The 26,013-nt window shown below is 42.1% G+C and overlaps 1 protein-coding gene across 4 annotated transcripts in view; it reads left to right on the top strand.

The window, feature by feature from the left end:
• The first annotated feature begins 5,365 nt into the window (after positions 1-5,365).
• Borcs5 (BLOC-1 related complex subunit 5) overlaps positions 5,366-26,013 on the top strand; it is a 67,047-nt gene continuing 46,399 nt past the window's right edge. The window contains exons 1-3 of one of the 4 annotated variants that reach the window (XM_028781004.1): positions 5,602-5,691; positions 7,840-7,992; positions 8,491-8,634. In XM_028781004.1, coding sequence (XP_028636837.1) covers positions 8,523-8,634 — 112 coding nt within the window. In that variant the 5' untranslated portion in view covers positions 5,602-5,691; positions 7,840-7,992; positions 8,491-8,522. Of the gene's footprint in view, positions 5,692-5,715; positions 6,039-7,839; positions 7,993-8,490; positions 8,635-26,013 lie in introns of those variants that run through there. The other 3 variants (XM_028781003.1, XM_028781001.1, XM_028781002.1) reach the window with 3 other exon arrangements.

Here is a 26,013-nt window from a genome sequence, read left to right as displayed (position 1 = left end):
ACACTAAGAGAAATGGCTAAGCGTTCATACTGACCTCCCAGAGGACCCACATTCGGCTCCCAGGACTCACATCAGGTAGCTAACAACTGCCTGTTAGACTTTTTTTTTATTGTTGTTGTTTTTCTTTTCTTTTAAAAATTTATTTACATTATGTATGAGTGCTTTGTTGCAAGTACACCTGCAGGCCAGAAGAGGGCATCAGATCCCTTCATAGATGGTTGTGAGCCATGATGTGTTGCTGGAAATTTAACTCAAGACCTTTGGAAGAGCAGTCAGTGCCCTTAACTACTGAACCATCTCTCCAGCCCCTGTTGTTGTTTTTTTTGAGACAGAGTTTCTTTATATAGCTTTGGCTGTCCTGGAACTCACACTGTAAACCAGGCTGGCATCATACTCAGAGATGCAGAGATTAAATTCAGAGTGGTAGGATTAAAGACATGTACCACCACTGTCCAGCTTTTATTAAACATTATTTTTTTAAGTTTTATTTTGGTGGGTCATGGTGGCACATGCCCTGATCCCAGAACTACAGAAGCAGAAGCAGGTAGATCTCTGTAAGTTCAAGGCCAGGCTGGTCTACATAGTGAGTTCCAGGACAGACAAAGGTACACAGTGAGACCTTGTCTCAAAAAATTAATTTTTTATGTGTATGAATGTTTGTCTGAGTGGATGTATATATACCACATGTGAACATGCCCAGTGCCCTGGAAGAACAGAGGAAGGTATCGGATCCCCTGGAACTGGAATTACAGTGGTTGTAAGCCACCTTCCTTGTAGGTGGCTTCCTGAAAACTAGATCTAGGTATTCTGCAAAAATAACAAGTGCTCTTAATCACTGAATAATCTCTTCATCTCCTAGAAAAAAAATAAGAATTAAGGACTGGATATATATAGCTCAGCGGTCGAGTATTTTCCCAGCATGTACAAGGCCTTAATTTCAATCTACAGAATAGGAAAAACTGTAAGAATAAACATTTCACAGCTGTGTTGATAATGAAACAGATGTTTAACTTGCAATCAAATCCACTGCTACCTCATTGCATGATGAGGTTTTGTTATGTTTTTTGAAACAGGGTCTTGTTATAAAGCCAAACCTGGCCTTGAACTCAAGATTTTCCTTCCTTAGCCTTCTGAGTGCTGGGATAATGTCACACTCTGCACTGCTCGATCCTGGAAACCTGACTAGGGTATCGAGAGAATGAAGAAATGCCAACTAAGGAATCTCAGAGGATGGCCCTCCAAGAAGATGTACGTAAGCTAGATCCAAAAAGGAGAAGGTCAGCTAGCTAATTAAGAAGGAAGAGGAAGAACAAAAAACCCTGAGTAATTCAGAGAGAGGAAACATGATCATTCAGGGATCAGACCGTCTGGCAGGGAAGTCGCCTGTGTACATAAAGGAGAAGAGAATATTAGTCAGAATATATTAGTATCCTGGAAAATTCTCCTGCTTGCTACATGGAGAATGAACTGATTAAAGGAGATGAGGTCAGAGGCCTTCTGACTTCCAAGAAATGAAAGAAATGATGGACCTTAAACTGGGCATAGAAATAAGGGAGAAACTAAAGAGACACACTCCCCAGGACTCAGGGACTGCTTAGATGCACTGTGGGGCCAAGGAGACTTTTGGATGGGAGACCGGCTGGCTGGGTGTGCTGGGTAATAAAACGGAGAAAGCTCCAGGCCGGGGAGGCGTAAGTACAAAGAAAAGAAAACTTTAGTCTTGAGTATATCAGACTGTCTCTATATGAAACCACTTCACTGGAAAATAAAGACAGTTGTTTCTAAGATAGGCATGGTAGCCCAGACCTATAATCTTAGGACTTGGTAGGCTGAGGTAAGGGTGAATTTAGGGTGAGCCTGGGCTACAAAGGAAGGCCCCCCCTCCCCATCTCTAACAACAACAGCAAAAACCACAGAAAAGAAAAAAGAAAGTTTTTTTTTAAGATGTGATAAGAGGCTCATATATATGAACGTAATATAAACGTTCAAAGGCTGTTCATACATGTCACACAGATTGCTACTCACGCATAAGTCGTTCCAAAAAGCATCAATCACAAATGGAGAAAACTTATAAACACTCATTTCATTTTATTTTTTTAACTTATTTATTTTATTTACAGAAGTACACTATTGCTATCTTCAGACACACCAGAAGAGGGCACCAGATCCCATTACAGATGGTTGCCAGCCACTAAGTGGTTGCTGGGAATTGAACTCAGGACCTCTGGAAGAGCAGTCAGTGCTCTTAACCACTGAGCCATCTCTCCAGGTCCCTCATTCCATTTTCTTAAAGATGAGAGCTACATCTTGTTGAATCTTTTCTTACCTCTAACATGTACCCAGTATCTGACAGGCCCCCAGTAAACTTTGAGTCAACAGGTGACGGCATACTAAATTTCGTATTAAATTAAAGCCATTCATTTAGAGTGTATACTTCAAAGGCTGGAGAGATGGGTCGGCAGTTATAATTGAGTATTGGTCTTGTAGAGAACCTGAATCCGGTTCCCACAACCCGCATCAGGTAGCTGACACTGGCTGTAACTCTAGTTCCCAGGGCTCCGATGCTCTTTTCTGGTCTTTACTGGTACTCCAAACCGCTCACCCTTGCCTCCTGCTCCAAATAACGTGAAATCTAGAGTTAAAAAAAATACTTGAACTTAAACCTCACCTTTCCACCAGACATGATGTCTTACACCTTTAATCCTAGCGCTTGGAGGCAGAAGCAGGCAGATCTCTGAGTTCCATGTCAGCCTGGTCTACAAAGGGAGTTCCAGGACAGCCAAGGCTATTACACAGAGAAACCCTGTCTCAAAACAAAGCAAAACAACAACAACAACAGCAACAACAACAACAACAACAAAACAAACCCCTCACCTTTCCTCACCATTCTAGAGCTGGCCATGATAGGGCATACCTGTCACCCCAGCATTTGGGAGGCTGAGGCAGGAGGATTGTCTGACCTGGGTTTGTGTATCAAACACTAGATTAGCCAGGACTATATAGAGATTCTGTCTCAAAAACAACACTGCTCACCAAACCCCAAACAAAACAATCTCTCACGTTCTAGGAGCCTATGGTGATCTCTGGGGAGATTTTATGTCTATCTTTATATTCCTACAAAGTAATGAACTTAAAAATCTATTTGCAGGGCTGGAGAGGTGGGTCAGTGGTTAAGAGCACTGACTGCTCTTCCGGAGGTCCTGAGTTCAACTCCCAGCAACCACATGGTGGCTCACAACCATCTGTAATGGGATGTGATGTCCTCTTCTGGTGTGTCTGAAGACAGCTACACTGTACTCATGTATAAAATGAATGAATGAATAAATAAATGAACAAACAAAAAATCTATTTGTATTCTTCTCATTGGGTTGTTAAAGGGAATTGAAGCAAAAGCCAGTTTCGAAACCACAGTCCAAATAATATTTCACTTTGCACCACTTCCTAACTTTGAAAGTTACATATTTATTGGCCTCAGAGCTGTGAAATTTAAATGAGGTGAAATGTGGAGCATATTTGTGTCACAGCAGAGGAAAGTTCAAAATCCTAGGTCAATCTGGCCCTGCTGGTATTGTATTTATACAGAACATCTTAGGACCTTTTCTTGTTTATGTCTCTTAAGATAATGTCTCATGTAGACCAGACTGGCCTTGAACTCTCTAATCACTCAAGGATGACTTTGAACCCTTGATCCTCTTGTCTCCACCACCACAGTCTCTGAGCACTGGAGTACAGGCTGTTGTACAGGACTATGAGCCAAACTACTGCCATTTTCAGGATTTCATCTGGGCTTGCTAGCCAAAGATCGCCACAGCAGGGCTTTCTGACATCATCAGGAAGGAAAGAGGGGTAAGGTGTGTGGAGGGAGATATGGAATTCCCACCTGAGTATCCAGCCACTCTTCCCAACCAGTTGTATGCAATTCTGCTTGAAGGTGGCTTTGGGGGTGGATGACTGTCTCTGGGTGGAGCTGGGGTATATAGGTGGGACATGAAGGACTGGGACTCTATGCACACAGCTAAATGGGTGTACTGGCTAGTTTTGTGTGTCAACTCGACACAAGTTGGAGTTATCACAGAGAAAGAAGCCTCCCTTGAAGAAATGCCTCCATGAGACCCAGCTGTAAGACATTTTCTCAATTAGTGATCAAAGATGGGAGGGCCCAGCCCATTGTGAGTGGTGCCATCCCTGGGCTGGTAGTCCTGAATTCTATAAGAAAGCAGGCTGAGCAAGCCAGGAGAAGCAATCCAGTAAGCAGTACTCCTCTATGGTCTTTGCAGCGGCTCCTGCCTCCAAGTTCCTGCCCTGTGTGAGTTCTTGTCCTGACTTCCTTTGGTGATGGACAGCAATGTGGAAGTGTAAGCTGAACAAACCCTTTCTTCCCCATCTTCTTTCTTGGTCATGATGTTGTTGTGTGCGAATACAAACCCTGACACAGACAATGGAACTGATCCTGTATGCTGGGTGCTGAACTTCCAGTGTGGCCGCTTTACAGCCACCCATAGTCCCACCTCACTCCTGGCTCTGTAAATAAGCCTAATAAACTCATTGGTTCCTTCAGGCTGAACTTCGGTGGTAGTTGAGACTGTAGGAGGGTGTAGATGTATTTATAGCTCCCCTAGGGAAGGAATTTTAGCTACACAGGCATACATCATAAAGCCTAGCTGCTTGTAATTTCTTGAGGCGGATGAGAGAACCCCTGTAAAGCACTGGGTCACTACCCACCCATCTGTGATCTGCTCAGACAAGCAGTTTTCTTTTTGTATTAGCTGTATATCTTCCTGGCTTCTCGTAGGTCCATAGTGATCTGTCAATAAAGCATCATATTCTAACTTTTTTTTTATTTATAAATCTTTTTTTAAGAGTCTTGGCATTTCCTGTATGACCTCTCACTGCAAAACTCCTTGCTTTCCAAGTTTAGAAAAGAGCTTTGCTTCTGTACTAGCGTGAACTGAAATTTGAGGTCTACAGACCACCTTTTTTCCTCATTGGTAAAACTGGGGTAAAAATACCGATTTTGCCTAACATGGTGGTTTACCCCTGTAACCCGGCACTCGGGTAGGTTGAGTCAGGAGGATTGAGAGTTCGAGGTCACCAGGGCTACAGTGTGAACTTCTGTCTCAAAAACAAAAACCCAGCTCATTTTGTAAAGTTGTTTGAAGATAACCAGCATTACAGTTCTTAACATGTGTTGTTGCTCAAAGGTGATGTGTCATCAAGGTAGGAAAAGGACAAAGATGTTCCCTGGACATTTTTGGCCTTTGGGAAGCCTGGCCCTTTAAGAGAGCGCCGCCCCAGCCTTCAGCGCGCATCTCCCGCCCCGCCCCGCCCCGCCCCGCCTCTTTCTCGGGTTTGGAGGCGGGACCTTCGAACCCGGAACTGACGGCACGCGTAGCCGGCACGGCCAATCGGCGTCCCGGAAGGAGCGAGCTGAAGCAACTGAGCCAGTGAATGACAGCAGCGCCGCCCGCCGGTCGCGGCCGCAGCCCCGCCGGTGTCCCGAGCCTCCTGTCAACGCGCCCCTCAGGAAGGCGAGTGGCGTGTCTTCACGCCGCGCCTCCCCGCGTGTCTGTGGCCCAGCGGGGTCTCCCCGCTCTCCCAGGCCCCTGCTCCACTGTCCCTCCGCTGCTGGCGCCATGGGCAGCGAGCAGAGCGCGGAGGCCGAGAGCCGCCCCGGCGATCTGAACGCCTCAGGTCGGTGCCTCACCTCCCGCACGGGTGTTGCTGGCGGAGCCGACGAGGGCCTCAGTGTGCCCTAACACAGAAAAAGCGTGGCCTCCCGCCCTAGCCCTGGTCCCCTAAACCGGCTCGCTCAGCTTCACTAATTCTTAAAAGACGACCTCCTTAATGTTCGGTTCCAGGAATCGCCAATGATGCCTGAGATTTGGCTCACACTGGATTGATCATACCCCGGACCTCTATGATCAGGTTTTCTGAAAATCGGGGTGTCGAGGTACCTTTTCAGAAGGGATCTGTGAGCACTGGGCGGTCACTCTAATGTTTGGGTGCAAATATGTCCAGAAACTGCTCTTTCCACTCAGGTATCAGGTTCTTTTTTTTTTTTTTTCCTTTTAATAAGTTGGCCAGGTGGCAGGCAGTCTTAGTGTATCTTCTGTTCACAGTTTTTAGACTTTTTAAGCGTTTCGAGTAGGAATTTGAAGGGTATTGTACCGGACCTGTAGAGTGTGCTCAATAAAACAGCTGGCAATTGAAAACCATTTGTTCCTTTTGTTGTTACTCAGGTAACCTCTGAGAGTGCCTTAGCTAGGCTCAAGGGTTGCAAGCCTAATTAGTTAAAATCTCTGACTGCAGAAGAGTCTCAGAATGGCCCTCTACTTGGTAACCTTTGCTACCCAGAAATGTGGAAGTTAACAGATATAGCGATGATTCATGCTGAAGGGCGTTCCTCAAGACAGTTCCTCAAGACCTGCAGTCAGGCGCTTGCATCTACTAGCTTTGTTGTGTTTTGATTCCTTGGAAGGCCTAGAGTGTCATGTCTGTTTTATAACAAACCCGCAAAAATGGCTCATCTCTTACTTTTCTATGTCAGGCCAGAAGCATACTTTTGGGGAAGTAGTGTGGCATTCTATCATACAGTTGCTCATCTGGGAGTTGACAGCAGAGGCTTGTTTCTGATAGAATTGACAGACCCTCCTGTGCCAGGGTAATTTTTATAGTATACTCATTTTTGCCCACATCTTTATGAATAAATAATACCTAAATGCTTTGACGTCCCTTTTTCTTTGAGTCTGGGGAGAGGAGGAATCCTGTAATTTGTAGCAGAAAAGACTGGTACTGCTTTTGTAAAGTGTTAGGTAAATTACAAAGCCAGGATAAACTTTTCCTGAAAAAGCAATAAAAGCAGCAGCAGTCCATGTTGTTGTCATCTGCCCCCCACTCCCATTCCCCCTCGCCCCCTCCCCCCAGCAAGGTCAGGCTTCAGGAGAGGCTAGCTTTTAGAAGACAGTAGTTCTGCAATATCTACCCTCAGATCAGACTGACGGGCCTGAGTGTACTTACTATCTACTAGAACTTCCGAGTTTAAGACATTTTAGGGATTCATTCTAGTTCCGGCCAGGAAATTATTTGGGTAAGAGGATATCTTGTTCTGGAGACTCCTTGTAGGTTTAAGTTGACATGCCCCAGAAGCAATATTCCCATTTTCTCAATGTTGCCTCTGCCTGAAATGGTCCTGTGGATGGTTTCTGCCCTCTGTGCACTAGTGCTGCACCAAAGCTCCCTGGAGCCTTACGGATAGATGATAATTTGGGGTTGGAACCAGAGGTTTTGGCCACTACTGGGTCTGTTCACCACACCTGGCTGGCTCCGATAGGCTAGAGAGACACCTCTGCATTCTGTGTCACCAAGAAGAATCTTTGTACCAAGAGGCCCTCAGTACCTTTCCTAAATCTGTTTCCAGGGCTGCTGACCCTGGGCAAATCTGTAAACGACATTCAGAACAATCAAAGAAGGAGACATTAAAAACAGTTTGCTTATGCTTTTTTGTGTTGAGCAATAAAATGTGAGGTTATAAAAGAAGTCATGTTTCTGTATGTATGAGGGTTTTGCAGTCTCCATCTGTGTCTATATATCTCAGTAGTAGGACACCTGCCTAGTATGTGAGAGGCTCAGGGTACAATCCTCAGTACCACAGAGAGGAGAAAAAATTAGAATTTCGCCATAATCTACCTGTGCCAGCCCCTGTTAGGAAATAACTACATTTGGTTATATAAAAATATTATTTTCCTCCTTTCAGACAGTGATTTATGTAGTCTAGATGGATCTATATTCCCAAGGCTGTCACTGAATTTTTTTTTTAACAAAAAATTATTATGTGTCTAGGTGTTTTGTCTCTATGTCATGTCCTGTGCTTGAGAAGGCCATAAAAGGGCACTGGATCGACTAGAACTGGAATTACAAATGGTTTTGAACCAACATGTAGCGGCTAGAAATTGAACCAGGGTCTTCTGGAAGAGCAGCCAGTGCCCTTAAGTGGTGAGCCATATCTCCAACCCTTGTTACTGAAGCTTGGTTTACCTGTATCTCCCTCCTAAGTACCAGAATCGCGGATGTGGGCTACCTGTCCAGCTGAGTACATCCCAGACATGAATAGTCTTTTGTTTGTTTGTTTTGTCTTTTTTTTTTTTTTATTGGTGTTTTTCCCCCTCAACTCTCCAGGAATTCACTCTGTAGACCAGGCTGGCCGTGAACTCACAGAGATCTGCCTGTCTCTGCCTATGGAATGCTGAGATTAAAGGCATGGTGCCAGCACACCAGTATTTCCTTTTAGTAAAAACAAAACAAACTTTAACCCCGTATAGCATTTCAAAGACAAAGAGGTAGTTTGTCATTTCAAATAAGGATGGCTTTGAAGAGAAACCATTAAGATGAGAAAATCTCTCCCTTACTGCGAACTACTCTTTCTAATGACTGTTGGTGAGCAGTGGTGACTCTTCAGCACGTGGTTACTGATCTGTATAACTTTATCTGCAGTGACTCCGTCTCCAGCTAAACATCGGGCCAAGATGGATGATATTGTGGTGGTAGCTCAGGGCTCCCAGGCCTCAAGGAATGTCAGCAATGACCCTGATGTCATCAAGCTGCAAGAGATTCCAACCTTCCAGCCCCTTTTGAAAGGTAAGAGCATTTGCAGTATCTGGGCTTGTTGGGGAGGTTTACTTATGACCCCACCACTCTTTTGTCTCTTGGGTCTTTCCTTAATTGGCGTATTCTCTGAAAAGTCTTCCTTGAATGCCCTGACTGAAATTGGAGTCTCTTTCTCTGCCTGTTTGTTTGTTTGTTTGTTTATTTATTTATTTATTTATTTTCCTGTAGCACTTAATCACCATCGAGCTATGGTCAATTAGGAATATTTTTACATTTATCTGTTTAGTGTGTGTGTGTGTGTGTGTGTGTGTACTGAGGATCAACTCAGGTTATCGGGCTCGGCAGCAAGTGCCTTTAGCTATCTGAGCCATCTTGCCAGTCCAGTTGATTTACTATCTGTATTTTTCCGTTAGAATGTCATCTACATGGTAACAGAGTTTTCTGTTCGTTTCTACTACTGAAGCCCAGCACTTGAGATAGAACCTGACCTAAGATAAGGACTGAGTAAATGGAAGAATGAGTTGATGTTACTGGAGGTGGCCCTTCCCTGCAACATTTCCGTGAAAAGATTTTTATTATTTTTTTGCGATCTGGATGTGGTATAGGTTGACTAGCTCAGACTCATAGAAAGATTCTGTCACCACTAATGTACTGGTAATTCATTCTGCCTACTTTCTTGCATAAGAGAAAAGTATGCTTATGAGAGGAATGGTTACCTACCCGATTAGCATATTTCTAGGTACTTTATATGAAGACCATAACCTTGTTGTTTTCATAGCTACACTAAGTGGAGTTTAGTTTCTTTACCTTTTGTGTGTGTGTGGGTGTGTGTGTGTGTGCATGAATGCTGTGTGGGTGCATATTTGGAGGCCACAGGTCAACCTCCAGTATTTGCTCTCAGGAACCGTCCATCTTGTATTTTGAAAATTGCTCTCTCATTTGGACCTGGGACTTGCTACTTAGACTAGACCAACTGGTCTCATATATCTGACTAGTCTCCAAATACCCAGGGTTGGAATTACAAGTGTGTGCTACCACTTGCAGTTTTTGATGTGGTTTCTGGGGATGGAACTTAGGGTCTCATGCTTGCATGGTAAGCACTTTAATAACTGAGCTACCTTTCCACTCCTGGAGATGGTTTTCTGTCAACTGAATGGTGCTTCTGCTGTAGAAATTCCTGAGTCCCTGCCTCTCCCTCCCCCCAAAATACCCAAAACAAAATCTAGCTATAATGAGCATAAATAAAGGCTATGGTTTACTTGACTTGCATCTTTCTTCATTTTTCTTTTTCTTTTGATAACAATACCACAGACTGAGAAATTTATAAAGAAAAGAGGTTAAGTTACCTTACACTTCTTGATGTTGAAGACCTTGATACTGACATCTTTGTAGCATTTGGTGACAGCCTCTCTGCTGGGTCATGACATGAAGAAGGACATCACAAAGCAATGAAAACTGCTGTCTTGATCTCTCTTTCTCCTCAAAGCCATCATGCAATCTTAGGGCTCCACCTTTATGATCACATCTCATCCTGATTACCTTCCAAAGGCCCTGCCTGTAAATACCGTTAGTCTGTGCCTTGGGGGGAGTAAAATTTCAATACGAACCCTAGAGGTGACAAATACCTAGACAAGAGCAAGCTGGTGTAGTAGACTCTACAAAAATATCTTATATAGTTATTTATATTAAAATGTACCATGGCCTTACATATATACACATACCGTTCTTGTAATTCTTGCATCATTGAATTTGTTTAAGTGATGTCTGCAAGATCAGACATCTGGCAGATAGAGATTGCACTTGAAACTTCTTCACCAAAGTCACATCCTACCTAGTTACACCATCCTGTGCTGTGCCTAACAAAAACAGATAGCATGGTCCAGGTGATCTGTGGGTCATCGTATTCTTTGCAGTAACTCATCTACTTTATAGAAGAGGCCATCCACGATTTCACTCTCCTCTATACTGGCTACCAGATTAGGCTTTGATAAGTCCTCTGCATGATGAAAGACCATACTATATTCTGTTTCTTGCCCATCTTCTCATTTCCCCTTATTTTGTGGAATAATATTCTCCAAAGAAGCCAGCATTAATGAAATTTCTACCCTAACATATACTTCCTTGCCCAGTCTTCAGAAACTTAACAGCTGGATATTGATCTTCTGCGTTTCACCCTTCCTGGACCTGTATAAAGTACAGTTCAGTCAGTTTTCATGTGCCTTCTTCATCCTCTCACTCCCCAAAGTCTTCTCATCCTTCATGAGTCTTCTGTGACTAATTCTTGTCCTTTTCACTCAAGGAAAAATACAAAAAGCAAACCTGAATTTGAGATATACTTAGTAATGTTCTGGGGTCAGTGTTGAATCATTTGCAGTAATTAACACGAGAATAAACTGACTAGTAGGAAAGCACCTAGGAGAGAGCTTGGTGTTAAGAGATGCTAACGTGAACTTAAGGTCAGCATAGGTCATCCATCTTGAACATGAGTGATGTATGAAACAAGTGAGTGTGTTGCAAGGTGATGCACCTGGACTTGGTTACCTTGGTAACTAGGCTGTAATCACCATCTAACTACTTTGAGAATAGGTTATAGCAGAGAGGAAAGGAAAGCTGGTGAGGGGCAGGTGACTCTGGGTGCTCATCTGGGTTTGGCTAAGCAAAATAGAGCACTCTCTTGATTAGAAATGGTAAGCTGTGTTCAGACCACAGGCACAAACCACAGGCAGCGAGTATTTACAGACGCTTGTGTATCATTTGTGAACAAGAAATTCTTTGGATAGTGTTTAGAAAAGACAGGTGGACAGGAAAATTAAGTAAACTAATGAATATAGTTGATAACAATAGTGTCCAAGTCCCCTCAGTACTTCCCCATGATAGCCATTTTGTTTTTTACTGTATAGATTAAAACATTGGGATCCACCTTAAATTCCTGGCCTAAAGTCACTGGCTGTAGCAATCGCCCATCTTCAGATGGCAATGGGACATGCCAGCCATAGAGTAAGACTTGTTCCCTGAGCAGGGCCTGTTCTATAAATCATGGCTATCCCAGGGAGAGGGTATGTGTGTGCAAGCTTGTTTGGATTTTAGGTGTCCAATTTGTAGTGGAGCCTCCTGCCTTGACATTGTTCTGCCTGGTAACTGAAAGCTGAGGCCCTGCCTGATGGGCAGGAGTTGCAGGAGACTCATGACAGTTGCCTTTTTACTGCCATGTCCTTTTTCACCTTGCTTTCAGGGTGAGGCAGTTTATTAAAGTAGAAAAACAAAGGCCACCCAGTAAAGGCTATACCCCCCGGTTTTGATTTCAGAGAGCCTTTATTCAAGTTAATGACAGCTTATTCTTTCAAAACAATATATTCAACTAATACAGAGTTCACTATTGTTCCATAATGTCATATGATGTAATCTAATGCTGGTGGGTGATCTGCAGAGGCAGAGACTGGGCGAGTTTGAGGCTATTTGTATGACTGAGGTAATGTTTGCATTTTAAGAAGCAAGCAGATTCTTTGGTTTTAACTCTTTTGCATAAATATACCAGGGTATAAATGCTGCATAATACAAATATCTGTTCCTCTCATTTTTTTTCAAGTCAAAGAATTTCTGTTTTTCATAGCAACCTCTGAGTTAGCAATTTATTTTCATATGTAAAATACTTACTAGGAAATGGAAGAAAACTAGAAAGTAGTAGTGTGGTCATGCCAGAACACAGACAGAAGCAAATTGTTGATTTCATGTACATTACTAAGATGCCGATGAATTAAATAAGCCCTGTACATTTCTCAGTTAAGTTTTAACCACTCACTTTTTAAAATGAAGCTGACTCTATATCACTCTATAGGAATGAAACACTCCTAAGAGAGATGCAATATTGTTTTTATGTCAAAGTTAGAAAAATGTCCTCTTCACTTTTAGTGGATGAATAGATGTGTGTACACATATACATTGTTTGTAATTGACCTGCCATTTTTGTTCATGACCTTGGATATAACATAAGGGGTTGTTTTCCTGCCTAAGAAAGGACTGTCCTTGTTACGAGCCAGGAAATCAAGCTTATACAACTTGGATGCTTATGTGACACTAAGCAGCTTTGTTGGATGTTCTGAGCGTGGGTGTTAAGAACAGAAGGCATGTGAAACGAATTCTTATTAAAGAGTTTGGAGCTCCGTGAGGTGGTACATGTCTGTAATCCTAACACCACGAGGCAGAGGCAGAAAGATAGTTTGTGGCAAGCCTGGGCATAAAAATACAAAGAAAAGGAAAGCCAGAACAAAGAAACAAAGGCAGTCTTTTGGCCTTTTCTTGGGGGAGTTAAATCACATAGAGCAGCAGTGAAGGGTCTTAGAACACGGAGAACTGTACTTAACTGGGGGATGAAGCAATAGGAAAGGATGGGGAAGAACAACAAGGAGTGAGATTTCACAGAACCAGTTTCTCTGCTGTGTGCTGTCTAACCAGGTCCTCCTCTGTCATTCTGAAAGATCAGACATAAAGTCTTCCACATTCATCAGTCTCTAGCCAGACATCACTGAATTGGAAAGTGGTGTACCAAAGGAAAGGCTGAGAGGATGGACCTTACCCAGAGCCACAGTCTTCTCTGAACAGTTTGAAGTGTCTCCAAGCACAGGTTGATCCTAAATACAGTTTCTCCCAAATACCATATTGGAAACGTTGGTAGCTTATTTCTGACTACCCTGTAGATTTATCTGTGTGTCTAGTACCTATTGAGTCAAGCTTTTCAACATGAATTACTAACCAGCAAAGAACCAGTGTCACTGAGTGAAAGGAAATACCGGGTGAAGAGTTGCTTAAATCGACTGGGAAGGTGAAGCCACCTCACCAGAGCAGCTTCAGTGTTCTGCTCTTGCTAGCCAGCCTCTGGCCTGCATCCATTGTCTCTTTCCACCAGATCTCAGAGACGTCTACTTCTGTTGTAACACCCACACACATTTACTTTGCTTCTGCACTTCTTTCCCTCCAGTATCTGGCTTAGTGTACCTGTTTTCTCTTGTTGCGATATATACAGAAAGGATTTTTTAAAAAATTAACTTTGTTGAGACTTCATTGCTCCTCCTGGCTTTGCTCTTTTGTTTAAATCTCTGCTGCCAAAGCTACTCTAAATGGTCACTACATGTCCCTTTCTGCTTCTGCCATTCTTGAAGGTCTTATTTATTCTGGTGTGTGCATGTGCACACACATACTACAGCACACGTGTGGACGTCATCTTGTAGAGGTCATGTCTCTCCTCACCATGTGAGATCTTGGGATCAAACTTGGGTCATCAGGCTTGGGAGCAAGCACCTCTTGCTTGAGCCATCCCTACAGCCCTGCCCTTACTTACTGATCTGCTTCTGTAGAGAAGTACATGTTCTCTTTTCGTGCCTGACGTTTGTCCTCAGAGCACAGCTGCCTCTTTCTTTTCATATTCAATGCACATTTTCATCTCACTTTCTAAATTTCTTTTTTGTGTCATTGCTCTGCGCCAATCTCATAGTGCTAGGGTTTTCTGGCTGCTTTGTTTTTCTTTGCATGCACTGTTGCCCAGTGCTCTTCTAGAGAAACAAGCTTCTAAGGACCTTAAGTATTTCGAAAGTAGACATCAAGGTGATTTGAAAGCTGTGTTGTTAGCCTCAACTTCTTGTCCTATTCCTCTGGCTATGAACTAGTAACTTTCTCACGTACCATTCCTTTTTTCCTTTGGCTTTTTTTGAGAGGGTTTTTCTGTAAAACTGACCGGAGTGCTGGGATTAAAGGCATGTGTTTGTCGCTGCTGCCCAGCCTCTTTTCTTTTTTAAATTAAAAATTTTATTTTACTTTATATGTATGGATGCTTTGCTTATGAATTAGTTAGGTTTTTGTTTTGTTTTTGTCAACTTGACACCAGCTGTGGTCTAGGAAGAAGGAACATAATGCCATCAGATTGGCTTTTAGGCAAGTCTCTGGGCATTGGATACCCAGGAGCTGGAGATTCTTGATTATTGATATGGAGGGTGGCACCAACTGTGAGCAGGTAGTCCTGGGCCGTTGTATAAGTTATCAAACTGGGGGCTGGAGAGATGGCTGGGACATGTTGGCTGTTCTTCTAGAAGACATGGATTCATGGGTTCATTTCCCAGTGCCAACATGGTGGCTCACAAACACTTGTATCTCTAGTCCCAAGTGATTTGATGTCTTTTTCTGGTCTTTGTGGACATGAGGCACATAAAAAGTACACAGATATACACACATGGAAAAACATTCATAAAAATAAAATGTAAAAATTGTAAAAAAGAAGAAAGAAAGCAAACTGAACAAACCATAGGACAAGCCAGTAAGCAGCAATCATCCCTGTCTCTGCCTTGGGTTCCTGCCCTAATGTCCCTCAATGATGAACTGTAAGAGATTTGCTAAAATATATACTTTCCTCCCAAGTTGCTTTTGGTCATGGTGTTTATCATAGCAATAAAAAGCAAGCCAAGATAGCTTGAATGTATGTCTATGCACCAAGGTATTTATTTCTCCAGGCCCATGTACTGATCCTTTAAATTCAGAATATTCTATCTTCTGCTTATGTTTGTATGTATTTATTTACCTTATTCAATAAACATAGAACACCCCCCCATCACCCCCAGTTCTGAGGGTGAAATTTGGGGCCTTGCACATGCTTGGTAAGCAAACACTCTATTGCCAAGATACATTTCCAGCCAACCTAAGGCCATTTTTTTCCCTTAAATTTGTATTTGCAGGTGTTTGTGCATTTGTGTGTATATGTGTGTAGAGGTTAGAGTATAACCTTGATGTCAATTCCTCTGTTACTACCCACCTTTTTTTTTTGTTTGTTTTTGTTTTTTGTTTGTTTGTTTTTTTGAGACAGGGTTTCTCTGTGTAGCCCTGGCTGTCCTGGAACTCACTCTGTAGACCAGGCTAGCCTCGAACTCTCGAACTCAGAAATCCGCCTGCCTCTGCCTCCCAAGTGCTGGGATTAAAGGCATGCACCACCACCACCCAGCTACTGCCCATCTTTTTTATTAAAAAAAATTATATTTACGTGTGAATGTGTGAGCGTGTGTGAGCGTGTGTGTGTGTGTGTGTGTGTGTGTGTGTGTGTGTCTGCTCACAGAGGCCACAAGTAAACATTGGATACCCTGGAGCTAGAGATACAGGTGTTTGTGAGCTGCCCATCATAGGTGCTGAACTTGGGTCCTCTGAAAGACCAACAAACTTAATTGCTAAACCATCTCTCAAGTCCTGGTCACACAATCCCCGCCCCCCTTTTTTTCTTATTAGCCTGGAATTTACCAAGTATCAGCTGGCTGGCCAGTGAGGTCCAGGGACCTGTTGTCTTCACTTTGTTAGTGCTTACTGTCACGCTCGGTTCTATTTTTTGTTTGTTTTTGTTTTGAGTGTGTTCTGTAGGTGCAGTTCAGGCCCTCATGCTTATGAAGCAAGCCCCTTCCTGACTGGCCTAACTCCCCAGTCCCTATAGACTATTTATTTACTTATTTAGTATGTATACAATGTTCTGTCTGCATGCATGCATGTCTGCATGTACACTGCAGGGCAGAAGAGGGCACCAGATCTCGTTATAGATGGTTATGAGCTACCATGCGATTGCTAGGAATTGAACTTAGGACCTCTAGTAGAACAGCCAGTGCTCTTAACCTCTGAGCCATCTCTCCAGCCCCTGAGAGACATTGTTTTTGAGACTTTTTAAAAATCAGGTGATAATGTGCACGTGAATGTCTTCCTCAAGAGACGTGGATTCTATGACGTTGGGTGTCGGGTTCTCTAGGTGTCAGTTAGGTCAAGGTAGAGTTAATAGTGTTCACATCTTTTTTGATTTATTTAATGTCATCATTTACTAAAACAGAAGTGTAAAGCACCCAGCTATGGTTGACAGTTTGCCTTATTAATTTTTGCCAGCTTTTGCTTTGTGTAGTTTGGGAATCTTATCTTCAGGTTCAGTAATGATTACATATTGATCTTTTTAATCATTACATTTCTGTCTGTGATGTTGTCCCGTCGTGTGGTCTGTTTTGCCTGGCTTTCTTATAGTTATTCTTGTATAGTCTCTTTCCATTGTTTATTTTTCATCTATTTATGTCTTCTTTATGTTGAAAGTATGTATCTTGTACTCAGTAGTCGGCTGCTGCTCTTGTGCGCGGTCTCAGAGTCAACATGTAGTCCTGTAAAACTTGATCTGACGACATTTGAATCTACCACTTAGTTTATTTTTTATGCCCTGTGCTTTGCTTCCTTCATACATTTCTCTGTCATTCTTAGATCAATTGAATATTTGAGCGTTCTATTTTTCCCTATTTTTGTTTGTTTTGTTAAAAAAAACATCTTGTTCTGTAGTCTGAGTTGGCCTTACTTGAGACCAGCTGATTTCATTTTCATTTGGTTTAAAAATTCTAGTATATCTTGCAGCTAAAAAATGTCATTTTTACCCAGGTTGTTACAAAATCCTTAAGCAATGAGTACAAAAAGTACTCACTATTTTTGAACAGATCCAGCAAGACCATGACTCTCATCTTCCAATCCTCTCTCTTTACCGCTTAAAAAAAAAAAATCTGTTGCTGCATTTTCTTTTGTTGTTATTATTTTTGGGTTTTGGTTAGTTTTTGAGATAGTTTCATGAAACCCAGGCCAGCCCCTAATTTGCCGTATAACCAAAGCTGACCTTGACTCCTCCGTCCTCCACCTCCCAAGTGCTAGGATTATGGGCATGTGCTGCCACGTCTAGCTTGAGGGGTTTTTGGAATTAATTATACTGTCATGGTTGCACAATTCTTTTCTAATGTTATCATGTCTTCTACAGCGACCAGCTTACATTCTACTACAGGGAAGAGATTTCTTCTTCCATTTGTTTATTCATTTATTTACTGAAGTAAGTGTAGAACAGTGGACTCCTGTTCTTGTTTGCTTTGTTTTTGTTTGCAAGTGAAGTCTTTGTTTTCACTCTTTAGACGCTCCAGCCATGTTCAGCTGCACACTTTTAGTCTGATTTCTCAGGGCCCTTTGACGAACTTCTGCTTTTCCTTGGATTCTGGACCAATATCATGCTGCTCCTTCCTGACCCTAGCCCTAGAGTCGGGTATTTTTCAAAGTATTCCCTGGGTCTTCTAGTGGAAAATGACATTAAGGAAACCATCCATCTCTATACTGTGTTCTTTGATAACTTTCTAGTTAAATTTGTGTGTGTGCATGCATGATATGTGTGTGTCAGCACACATGTTACTGTATGTATGTCAGAGGACACCTTTGTGGACTGTATTCTCTCTTTACTCCTTTATAAACATCTGGAGATCAACTCAGGTCACCAAAATTGCATAGCAAACACCTTTACCTTCTGAGCCATCTCTCTGGCCTGGTTCATACCTGTTTGTTTTAATCAAGTATTATTGGTTATTATTTCTTTTAATATCTTGCCCCACATCTTTCTTCTTGTGAGATCAGTAGGTCTATTAGACCATTTTCCCTAGGCTGTTATTGACTCCTTTCCCTTCTTGCTGTCCCTCTTCCTCTCTCTCATTCTCTCTCTTTCCTCCTCTTCCTCCTCCCTCTTCTTTTCTCTATCTGTCTGTCTGTCTGTCTATCTACCTATCTAATCTATCTATCTATCTATCTATCTATCTATCTATCTATCTATCTATCTATCTAATCTATCTATCTATTGGCTTTTCTGTGAATCCCAGGCTGTCTTGGAACTCCCTCTGTAGTCTGTCCTCCAACTCAAGAGATCTACCTGTTTTGCCTCCCAAGTGCTGGAATTGAAGGCATGAGCCATCATTACCCAGCTTGCTCTTTCCTCCTCCCTTTAATTCCCTCCCTCCCTCCCTCTTTATTTCCTTCCTTCCTTTTTTTTCTTCCTTTCATATAGTCTTTAGAGTCTTTCTATATACCCAGCCCAGATTGACCTACAACTCATTATGTAGGGCAAGCTGGCTTTGTATTATGTATCCTCCTGCCTCAGGTGCTAAGCTTACAGGCAGGCTCCTAACACCCAGCCTTTTCATTTGTTTTCTTTCTGCAGTGCTGGAGTCAAACCTGCCTTTAGCAAACAGGCTCACTGCTGCTGGTACAGCTTTCAGTTTTTAATTTTAGTCTTTTTCCTTTTTGTCTTTATTCTGGATTGTTTTCATTGCTGTGTTTCTAAATTCAGTGGTCTAGTTTCTCTTTTGTCTATACTGTTCTAAATCCATCCAATAGTTTTAAATCAGATGCTGTGTTGTTCAGCTTTAAATAACTGCCCTGAATTTCTTTCAGTTGTCTGGTTGTGCTATCTTTTTCTGATTTGGATATCTGAGTGCATTTATATTGGCTTTTTTCTCATTCATTTTTTCTGGCTTGTGTGTTTTATTGATCAAACATTCTTCTTGCTTCAAGTCCTCTTGGTTAGTTTCTTTGCATGTCTGGAAGTTTCTTATAGGCTAACCATTACAAATGTTACAGTTTTAGTTGCCGTGTTCCATTGAAGGATATTGGACTTTGCTCTGTTGTACATGTTGCATATTATTTATTTTTGAACTTTCTTCCTTTTTCCCTCCTTTTTGAGACAGAGTTTCTTTATATAACTCTGGCTATCCTGGAACTCATTGTGTAGACCAGGCTGGCCTCAAACTTACAGATCCACTGCCTCTGCCTCTGAGTGCTGGGATTAAAGGCACGCGCAACCATGCCCTGCTTTGTTGCAGGTTCCTTATAATCAGTGTGACCCTTTGTAGGCTTGCCTATTTCCCAGTTCTGTTTTCTAAAGCAGTCTTTTTTAAAAAGAGTTATTTATTTTATGTATGAGTACACTGTAGCTATCTTCAGACAACCAGAAGAGGGCAATGGATCCTATTACAGATGGTCGTGAGCCCCTTTGTGGGTGCTGGGAATTGAACACAGGACTTCTGAAAGAGCAGTCAGTGCTCTTAACCACTGAGCCATCTCTCCAGCCCCTCTGAAGCAGTCTTTTTCATTTGTTGTTTGTTTGTTTGTTTGTTTGTTTGTTTGAGATAGGGTTTCTTGTAGACTATGTCCACTTGCTGTGTAGATAAGGATGACCTTGAGCTCTTGATCCCCCTGTCTCCACTTCTGGGATTGCAGGTCTGCGCTACCAAGCTCCTGCACGGCAGTCCTCAGTACATCATAACCCTTACTACCAAGTTGATAGACCCCTCTGTGCACTGCCTGTGGAGCTCCACCAGTGGCCCCGGTGTCTACGCAGCAGCTTCTCTTTGTGCCTAGTGGTCACAGGAGCAGTGCTTGGCCTTGTGTGAGAGTCAAAAATTGTTTGGTTTACCATTTTCCTGTGGTTGTTTCTCCAGCTTCATGGAATTTTACTCCATATATTTCAGATTAGTATTAGCTGGAGATTCACAGGCACACTGGTGCAGAGCTCAAATGTCCCTTTACTGAGGTCTTGCCTCTCCCATGGTTTGATGTGTCAGCTGAAGACACTAGGTTTTCCAATACTGTACCCTCTCTCCAGATCAGTAAGGAAACTGGCTTTTCTCAGAGATACCCTTTGTTGTGGACTGAATGTCTTTATCAGTCCAAAACCGGAGGTTGCAACAGAATTGCTATGATTTTATAGGGAGATGGGATCTTAGACCTGTAGGTAATTTGATTATAAGACTGGCACCCTTGGGGTGATGTGCCCTTACAAGAGAAGATGAAAAGAAGGACATGCTTATCTTTGCCAGGTGATGAGACAGTAAGCAGATCGCCATTTATAAACTAGAACCAGGTCTTTGGACTCCTGGGCCATGGATGTTCCAGGCTTCAGAACTAGGAGAAAGAAAGATTTGTTGACTAAGCCACCCATCCATGTTGTTCTGGTTACAGCAGCCATGACTAAGTCACCTCCCTGGTCTACATCCTGGAAACTGCCTCCAGGCTGTAAGCTAGGAAAATAGAATGCTTTGTTTTCCTTCTCTTTTGGGGCACTCTGGCACTGCCCATTGCGGAGCATCTGAAGACTAGCTCAGATACTTTATCTGGTTTCTATTTGTCAGTGACTGGAAGGCATAATAGTTAATTCTTTGTAAAAATTAAATAAATAATTTCAATAAAAGTAGAAAAAAGAAAATTTTAATCCATTTAAAAAAATTTTTTTTCCTCTTCTTGCAACACATTGCTAAGTGTCTGAGAGCGTTCAGACAGGACAAATGCAAATGTACAACGTGGCCACTAACCTTCAGGAACTTGAGTAGTTTTGTGGGCCATTTAAACAGCTTGATAACTCACAGTAATATAGTATTGAGTAATACTGCTAGTGTGCTAAAAAGAGTAGGCGTGGATGGAAGGGGGTATTTTTTTTATTGGTTATTTTATTTATTTACATTTCAAATGTTATCCCTCTTCCTGGTTTGGAAGGGGGATTATTAACCTAGCCTGTAGAGTACTCTGTGGAGTAGGCTTGACAGAGGAAAAAAACATTGGAGAGATTGCTATAGAAAGACAGGGAGGGCATTCCAAGTTTTAAAATCTTCGATATAAACAAAACTATATAAACTATATAAAACTATATAAACTATACAAGTAACTCTTTGCCAAAATTATATTTGGGGTATACTGTAATCTAGATAGCCCGAGGTAAGGGGGTAAAATTCTGATTTCAGCTTAGGCCTTTTTCTCTCCCTGACTGAGGTAAGTTCTTCCTATATAGCATAGACCATGAGAGAAAACACTTTAGTACTGAACCGTCCCTCTACTTGAGTAGTATACTTAGGTTTTAATTTCAGTTAATCTCATGGTTAGCTCAGCTTGGATATGGTGGATCAGTCCTGTAATCCTAGCACTTGGAGGCAGCGGCGAAGACTGCTGTGATGTGGAGATCAGCCTGGGCTGCATAGCAAGTTTCAGGTCTCCTCGGGCTCCCTAGTGAAAACCTCCCTCAGACAAACCAACGCTGGAATAATTGCCAGCATGTATACTGACTATCCATTCTTTGTTATTTACATTTGTAATTTGTGCTATCTTCTGAATTTAAATGAAAGTAAGTGCATGGAGTTATGTCATTGTAAACATATTCCTATCTGAGCTAGGTAACATAGTGCTGAAGTATGACAGGAAGAGGCGCATGTATGTTCTCTGACACCCTGGTCTGTTAGTGGTTTGTGACAGCCTGAATACATAAGACTAGACAGCATCAAATTCTGTCAGTCACTTTAAGTTTTTCTACTTTTCAAAACCCCTTTTTATATTTCTATTTTTAAGCACACTAGCATCTAGAAGTGATATGTCAGTTTAGGAGAGATGAGGCTTTATAAATATCTCCAGAATTGAAAAAAAATTATGTTCTTTCCACTTCTCAGATTTTAACTGATGATTGGAAAGCTTGATCTGGTAACAGTCTTACAGTATGCAGAGTTGATTGTAGTAGATAACGTTTTAATTCCTGAACAGAAGAGAGCCATAGCCTAGATTTAGAACTGTGCTGTCTAAAATATTTATTCATCCATCTAAACAAATTTATTAATTCTTTTTGTTCATCAGCTATCTTTAGGCTGGCGATACAAAAGCAAAACCATGGTTGTGGTCCATGAAGAGTTCCTGGTGTTCTGGGGGTGGGGGAACTGTCATGGCAGGATATAGTAAGGGCTCACAGATGTGGGGAACCTAAGGGAAGAAAAGTTATTCCAAAACTTAAAGGTCGCTGAGAATCAGAACAGTGTGGAAGAACGTCTGGTCTCGATAGTGTGGATTAAGCATGCCTTATTCTAAATGCTTTGGAATGTCAATGTTTTAGGTGTTAGAGTTTTTAGGTTTGGGCTATTTTCATCGGCTTTAGGTGTTTTGAAATCTGAAACCTCTGAGCACTGACACTGTGTTCAAAAAGTTTCACATTTTAGGGTTTTTGAAGTAAGGATGCTCAATCTATAACTTCTTTGAGGAGGGTTTCTCCGTGTAGTCTGGCTGTCCCAGAATTTGCTGTGTAGACCAGTCTGGTCTCAGACTCAGAGATCTGCCTCCTCTGCTTCTCAAGTGCTGGGAATAAAGACATGTGTGATCACTGTCTGGTACAATCTGAAATTATTTCCAAAATGTTACTGTGTTTAACAGGCTACCAGGTAAAACTTTAAAACGGCTGGTGGGCTGGGCAGTGGTGGCACACATCTTTAATCCCAGCACTTGGGAGGCAGAGGCAGGTGGATTTCTGAGTTCGAGGCCAGCCTGGTCTACAGAGTGGGTTCCAGGACAGCCAGGGCTACACAGAGAAACTCTGTCTTGACCCCCCGCCCCCTCAAAAAAAGGCTGGTGGTCAGGCCCTGGCTTCAGAGTCACACTCAGTGATTGTGAGATAAGGCATCTCTTTGTTACTTGAGCATATTAAGTGTCCTTGAATGGATGCATGGGCCGTGCATTGGATAAACTAATTTGAAGATGGTGAATTTGAATTCTACTTATTGTCACAAAATGTAGATTATTCGGCTAATGAGTTTAGTGATGATTGCTTTGTGGTGCTGGGAAGTAACCCAGGGCCTTGGGCATACTCGGCAAGTGCAGTAGCAGCCCTTTCTTCCTCAGTCCCTAGACTTTTTTTTTTTTAAAGGGATGTGATTTTGGAAACTTGCACTGGACTTTGGGTTTTTTTTTTAGATCAGTCTCAAGTCTTCAGGTTTGTAGACCGATATCCTAACCCTCTGAGCCGTCTAGCAAACCCAGCAGTTCTGTTTTTGACAATACTTTTGCCACTAGATGTCACTAGAATAAAGCAGTTGGCCACAGAAGTGTCTGCACCCTGTGCCCAGTGTTCAGAACCTGGACTCCCAAGCATCTGGATTTTTTTTTAGAATCATGTTACAGTTCATTTCAAATGCAAGTTAGCTGGAAAAGTATACGTGTTCTGTGACGTAATAGTCATCTATCATTGCCTGTTTTAGTGTTTATCAAGACAGAGAAGGAAAAAACTTCTGACCGAAGGAAACTATAGTGACCTTACATTGTATATATAGAAAACTCTTTTCAGTTTATCAGTGTGCTCAAAGAAATAATTGTGTCTGTTGGAGACAGTGTGAATATCTGTCTGCTGGTGAGTGGGTAAATAAAATACCGCATGCCCAGGAAATGGAGTAAAATACTATTTAGCACTAGAAAGAAACTAATGGATGAAGTGCACACCATGATTGCATGGATTCTGGAGAGTCACCCAAACTGGGAGAGCCTCTCAGCGGGATGGAAAGAAAAATAGGTTGGACGCATGATGTAAGTAGAAATCAAGAGGTGAGAAGACCTAACTAAGTGATGTTAAGTTTGCAGGTTATTCTTGATCCTGCCTTGAGTCTGGGCAACACTGGACCTGAGTTAACTAGGTGTAGATGGAGTCATGCCGTTTATTTTGTTTGTTGTTAGTTCTTTGATAAGTTTCATACATGTATGTGATGTGTTCTGTTTACTCCTCCCTCTACCCTCTTACCCCCCTCATCCCTATGAACCCCCACACCTCGCCTCTTTCCATAGTTGACTTTTAGTTTGGTTTTGTGGGGCATTTTTAAACTAGGGCCATCTGTGAGGCCATCAGATTGGAGCCATCCCTTGGAGCCTGATAAGGGTCCTCAGTGGGTTACACAGCTAAAAAGACAGTGACCAAGTGTCCCTGAATCTATTCGTCCTGAACTACTGCTCGTGGTTAACATCTAAAGTTATTTTGTTTTTGTTTTCTTGAGACAGGCTCTTATGTAGCCCAGGCTGATCTTGAACTCACTGTGTAGCCAAGGATGACCTTGAAGTCCTGGCTCTCCTACATCCACCTCCAGAGTGCTGGGATTTCAGGCATGCACCACCACAGCCCCTTCTATGTGGTGCTAGGGCTCAGTCTCAGGACTTCATGTATGCTAGACAAACACGGTTCCGAATGGCCCACCCCCGTTGGCTAGATTGTGTAGTGGTAAGTCATTATAGTTTCATTTATGTCTCTCTAATGATAAGATTCTTTTCATTTTCATTATCTATTCATGTGTTTTTACAGATTAATTTAAATTTTATGCCCATTTAAAAATTGTTTTAACATATATAAGAATTTCTTTCTACATTCTGTTGATACCCCCTTTATTAGGCTTACAAATACTTTCACCCTAGTCTGTGACTCCTCCTTGTATTTTCAAAATATTTTAAAAGTTATTATTTTATGTGTACATGTTTTGCTTGCATGTATGTTTCTGTACTACTGTATGTGTGGTGCCTGTGGAGACCACAAGGGTTTCAGAGCCACTGGAGTTACAGATGGTTGTGAACCATCATGTTTATAATGGAAATCAAATCTAGGTCCTCTGGAGGAAAAGCCAGTGCTCTTAACCACTGAACTGTCTCTCCAGCCCCTTTTCTTTTCTTTTCTTTTCTTTTCTTTTCTTTTCTTTTCTTTTCTTTCCTTTCCTTTCCTTTCCTTTCCTTTCCTTTCCTTTCCTTTCCTTTCCTTTCCTTTCCTTTCTTTTCTTTTCTTTTCTTTTCTTTTTTTGTTTTTTTCGAGACAGGGTTTCTCTGTGTAGTCCTGGCTGGCCTTGAACTCAGAAATCCACCTGCCTCTGCCTCCCAAGCACTGGGATTAAAGGCGTGCGCCACCACTGCCTGGGTTTTTTTTGTTTTGTTTTGTTTTGTTTTTAACTGAATATACAACATTCTGTTAAGAGAACCTTCCCCAGAACTTTGTCTATGTCACTCTAGATTTGTGTAGTTTGGGATAAGTTGCCTTTCTCTTATGCTCATTGCAAAAAGAAGTTTCTCTCACTTTTGTTGTTTTGAGACAGGGTTTTTCTGTATAACTGCCCTGACTGTTCTGGAACTCACTTTGCAGACCAGGCTGGCTTCAAACTCACAGCAATCTCCTTGCCTCTGCCTCCTGAGTGCTGGGACTAAAGATGTGTGCTGTCACACCTGCTTCTTACTATTATTTTTACGAGTGTGTGCGTGTGTGACCATGCATATGTACTCACATGTTCCTGTCTGTGCAAGGTGCAGGGTACATGTGGAGGACAGAGGCAGATGTCATCCTCACTGACGTCTCCCATCTTTTTTGAGACAGAGTTCTTTTATTGGCTCCATGTTCATCAATTAGTTAGACTTCCCATCATGCCCGAGATTGTCCTATCTCAGCCTTCCTAGTGCTGAAATAATAAGTGACTGCCCACACTTGGATTTTTTATTTAAATGGGTGCTGGTAAGCACTTTATTGTCTTTTAAGTGCTGGGATGAAAGGCACTAAGTCTGGCCAAGTCCAAGTCTGTTTTCTTTATACATGTTGAAAATCTGTCCTGCCTGGGCACCCAGGAAGTTGAAGCAAGAGGATGACAGGTTCAAGGCCTGCCCACACTACAGAGTAAGACCTTGTCTCACCCCACTTCCAAATTTCTGTCTTCAAATGTTATCTTTAGCACTGTTTAATTTCAGTTTGAATAAATTTTGATTTTCTTTTCTTTTATTCATTTCCCCTTCTTTCTGTGTGCTTCA

The sequence above is a fragment of the Grammomys surdaster genome, unplaced genomic scaffold (genome assembly GCF_004785775.1).
Source record: "Grammomys surdaster isolate TR1022 unplaced genomic scaffold, NIH_TR_1.0 373, whole genome shotgun sequence".
Classification (NCBI taxonomy): Eukaryota; Metazoa; Chordata; class Mammalia; order Rodentia; family Muridae; genus Grammomys; species Grammomys surdaster.
The sequence above is the reverse complement of the archived record's forward strand: the minus strand, read 5'-3'. Positions and strand labels throughout refer to the sequence as shown.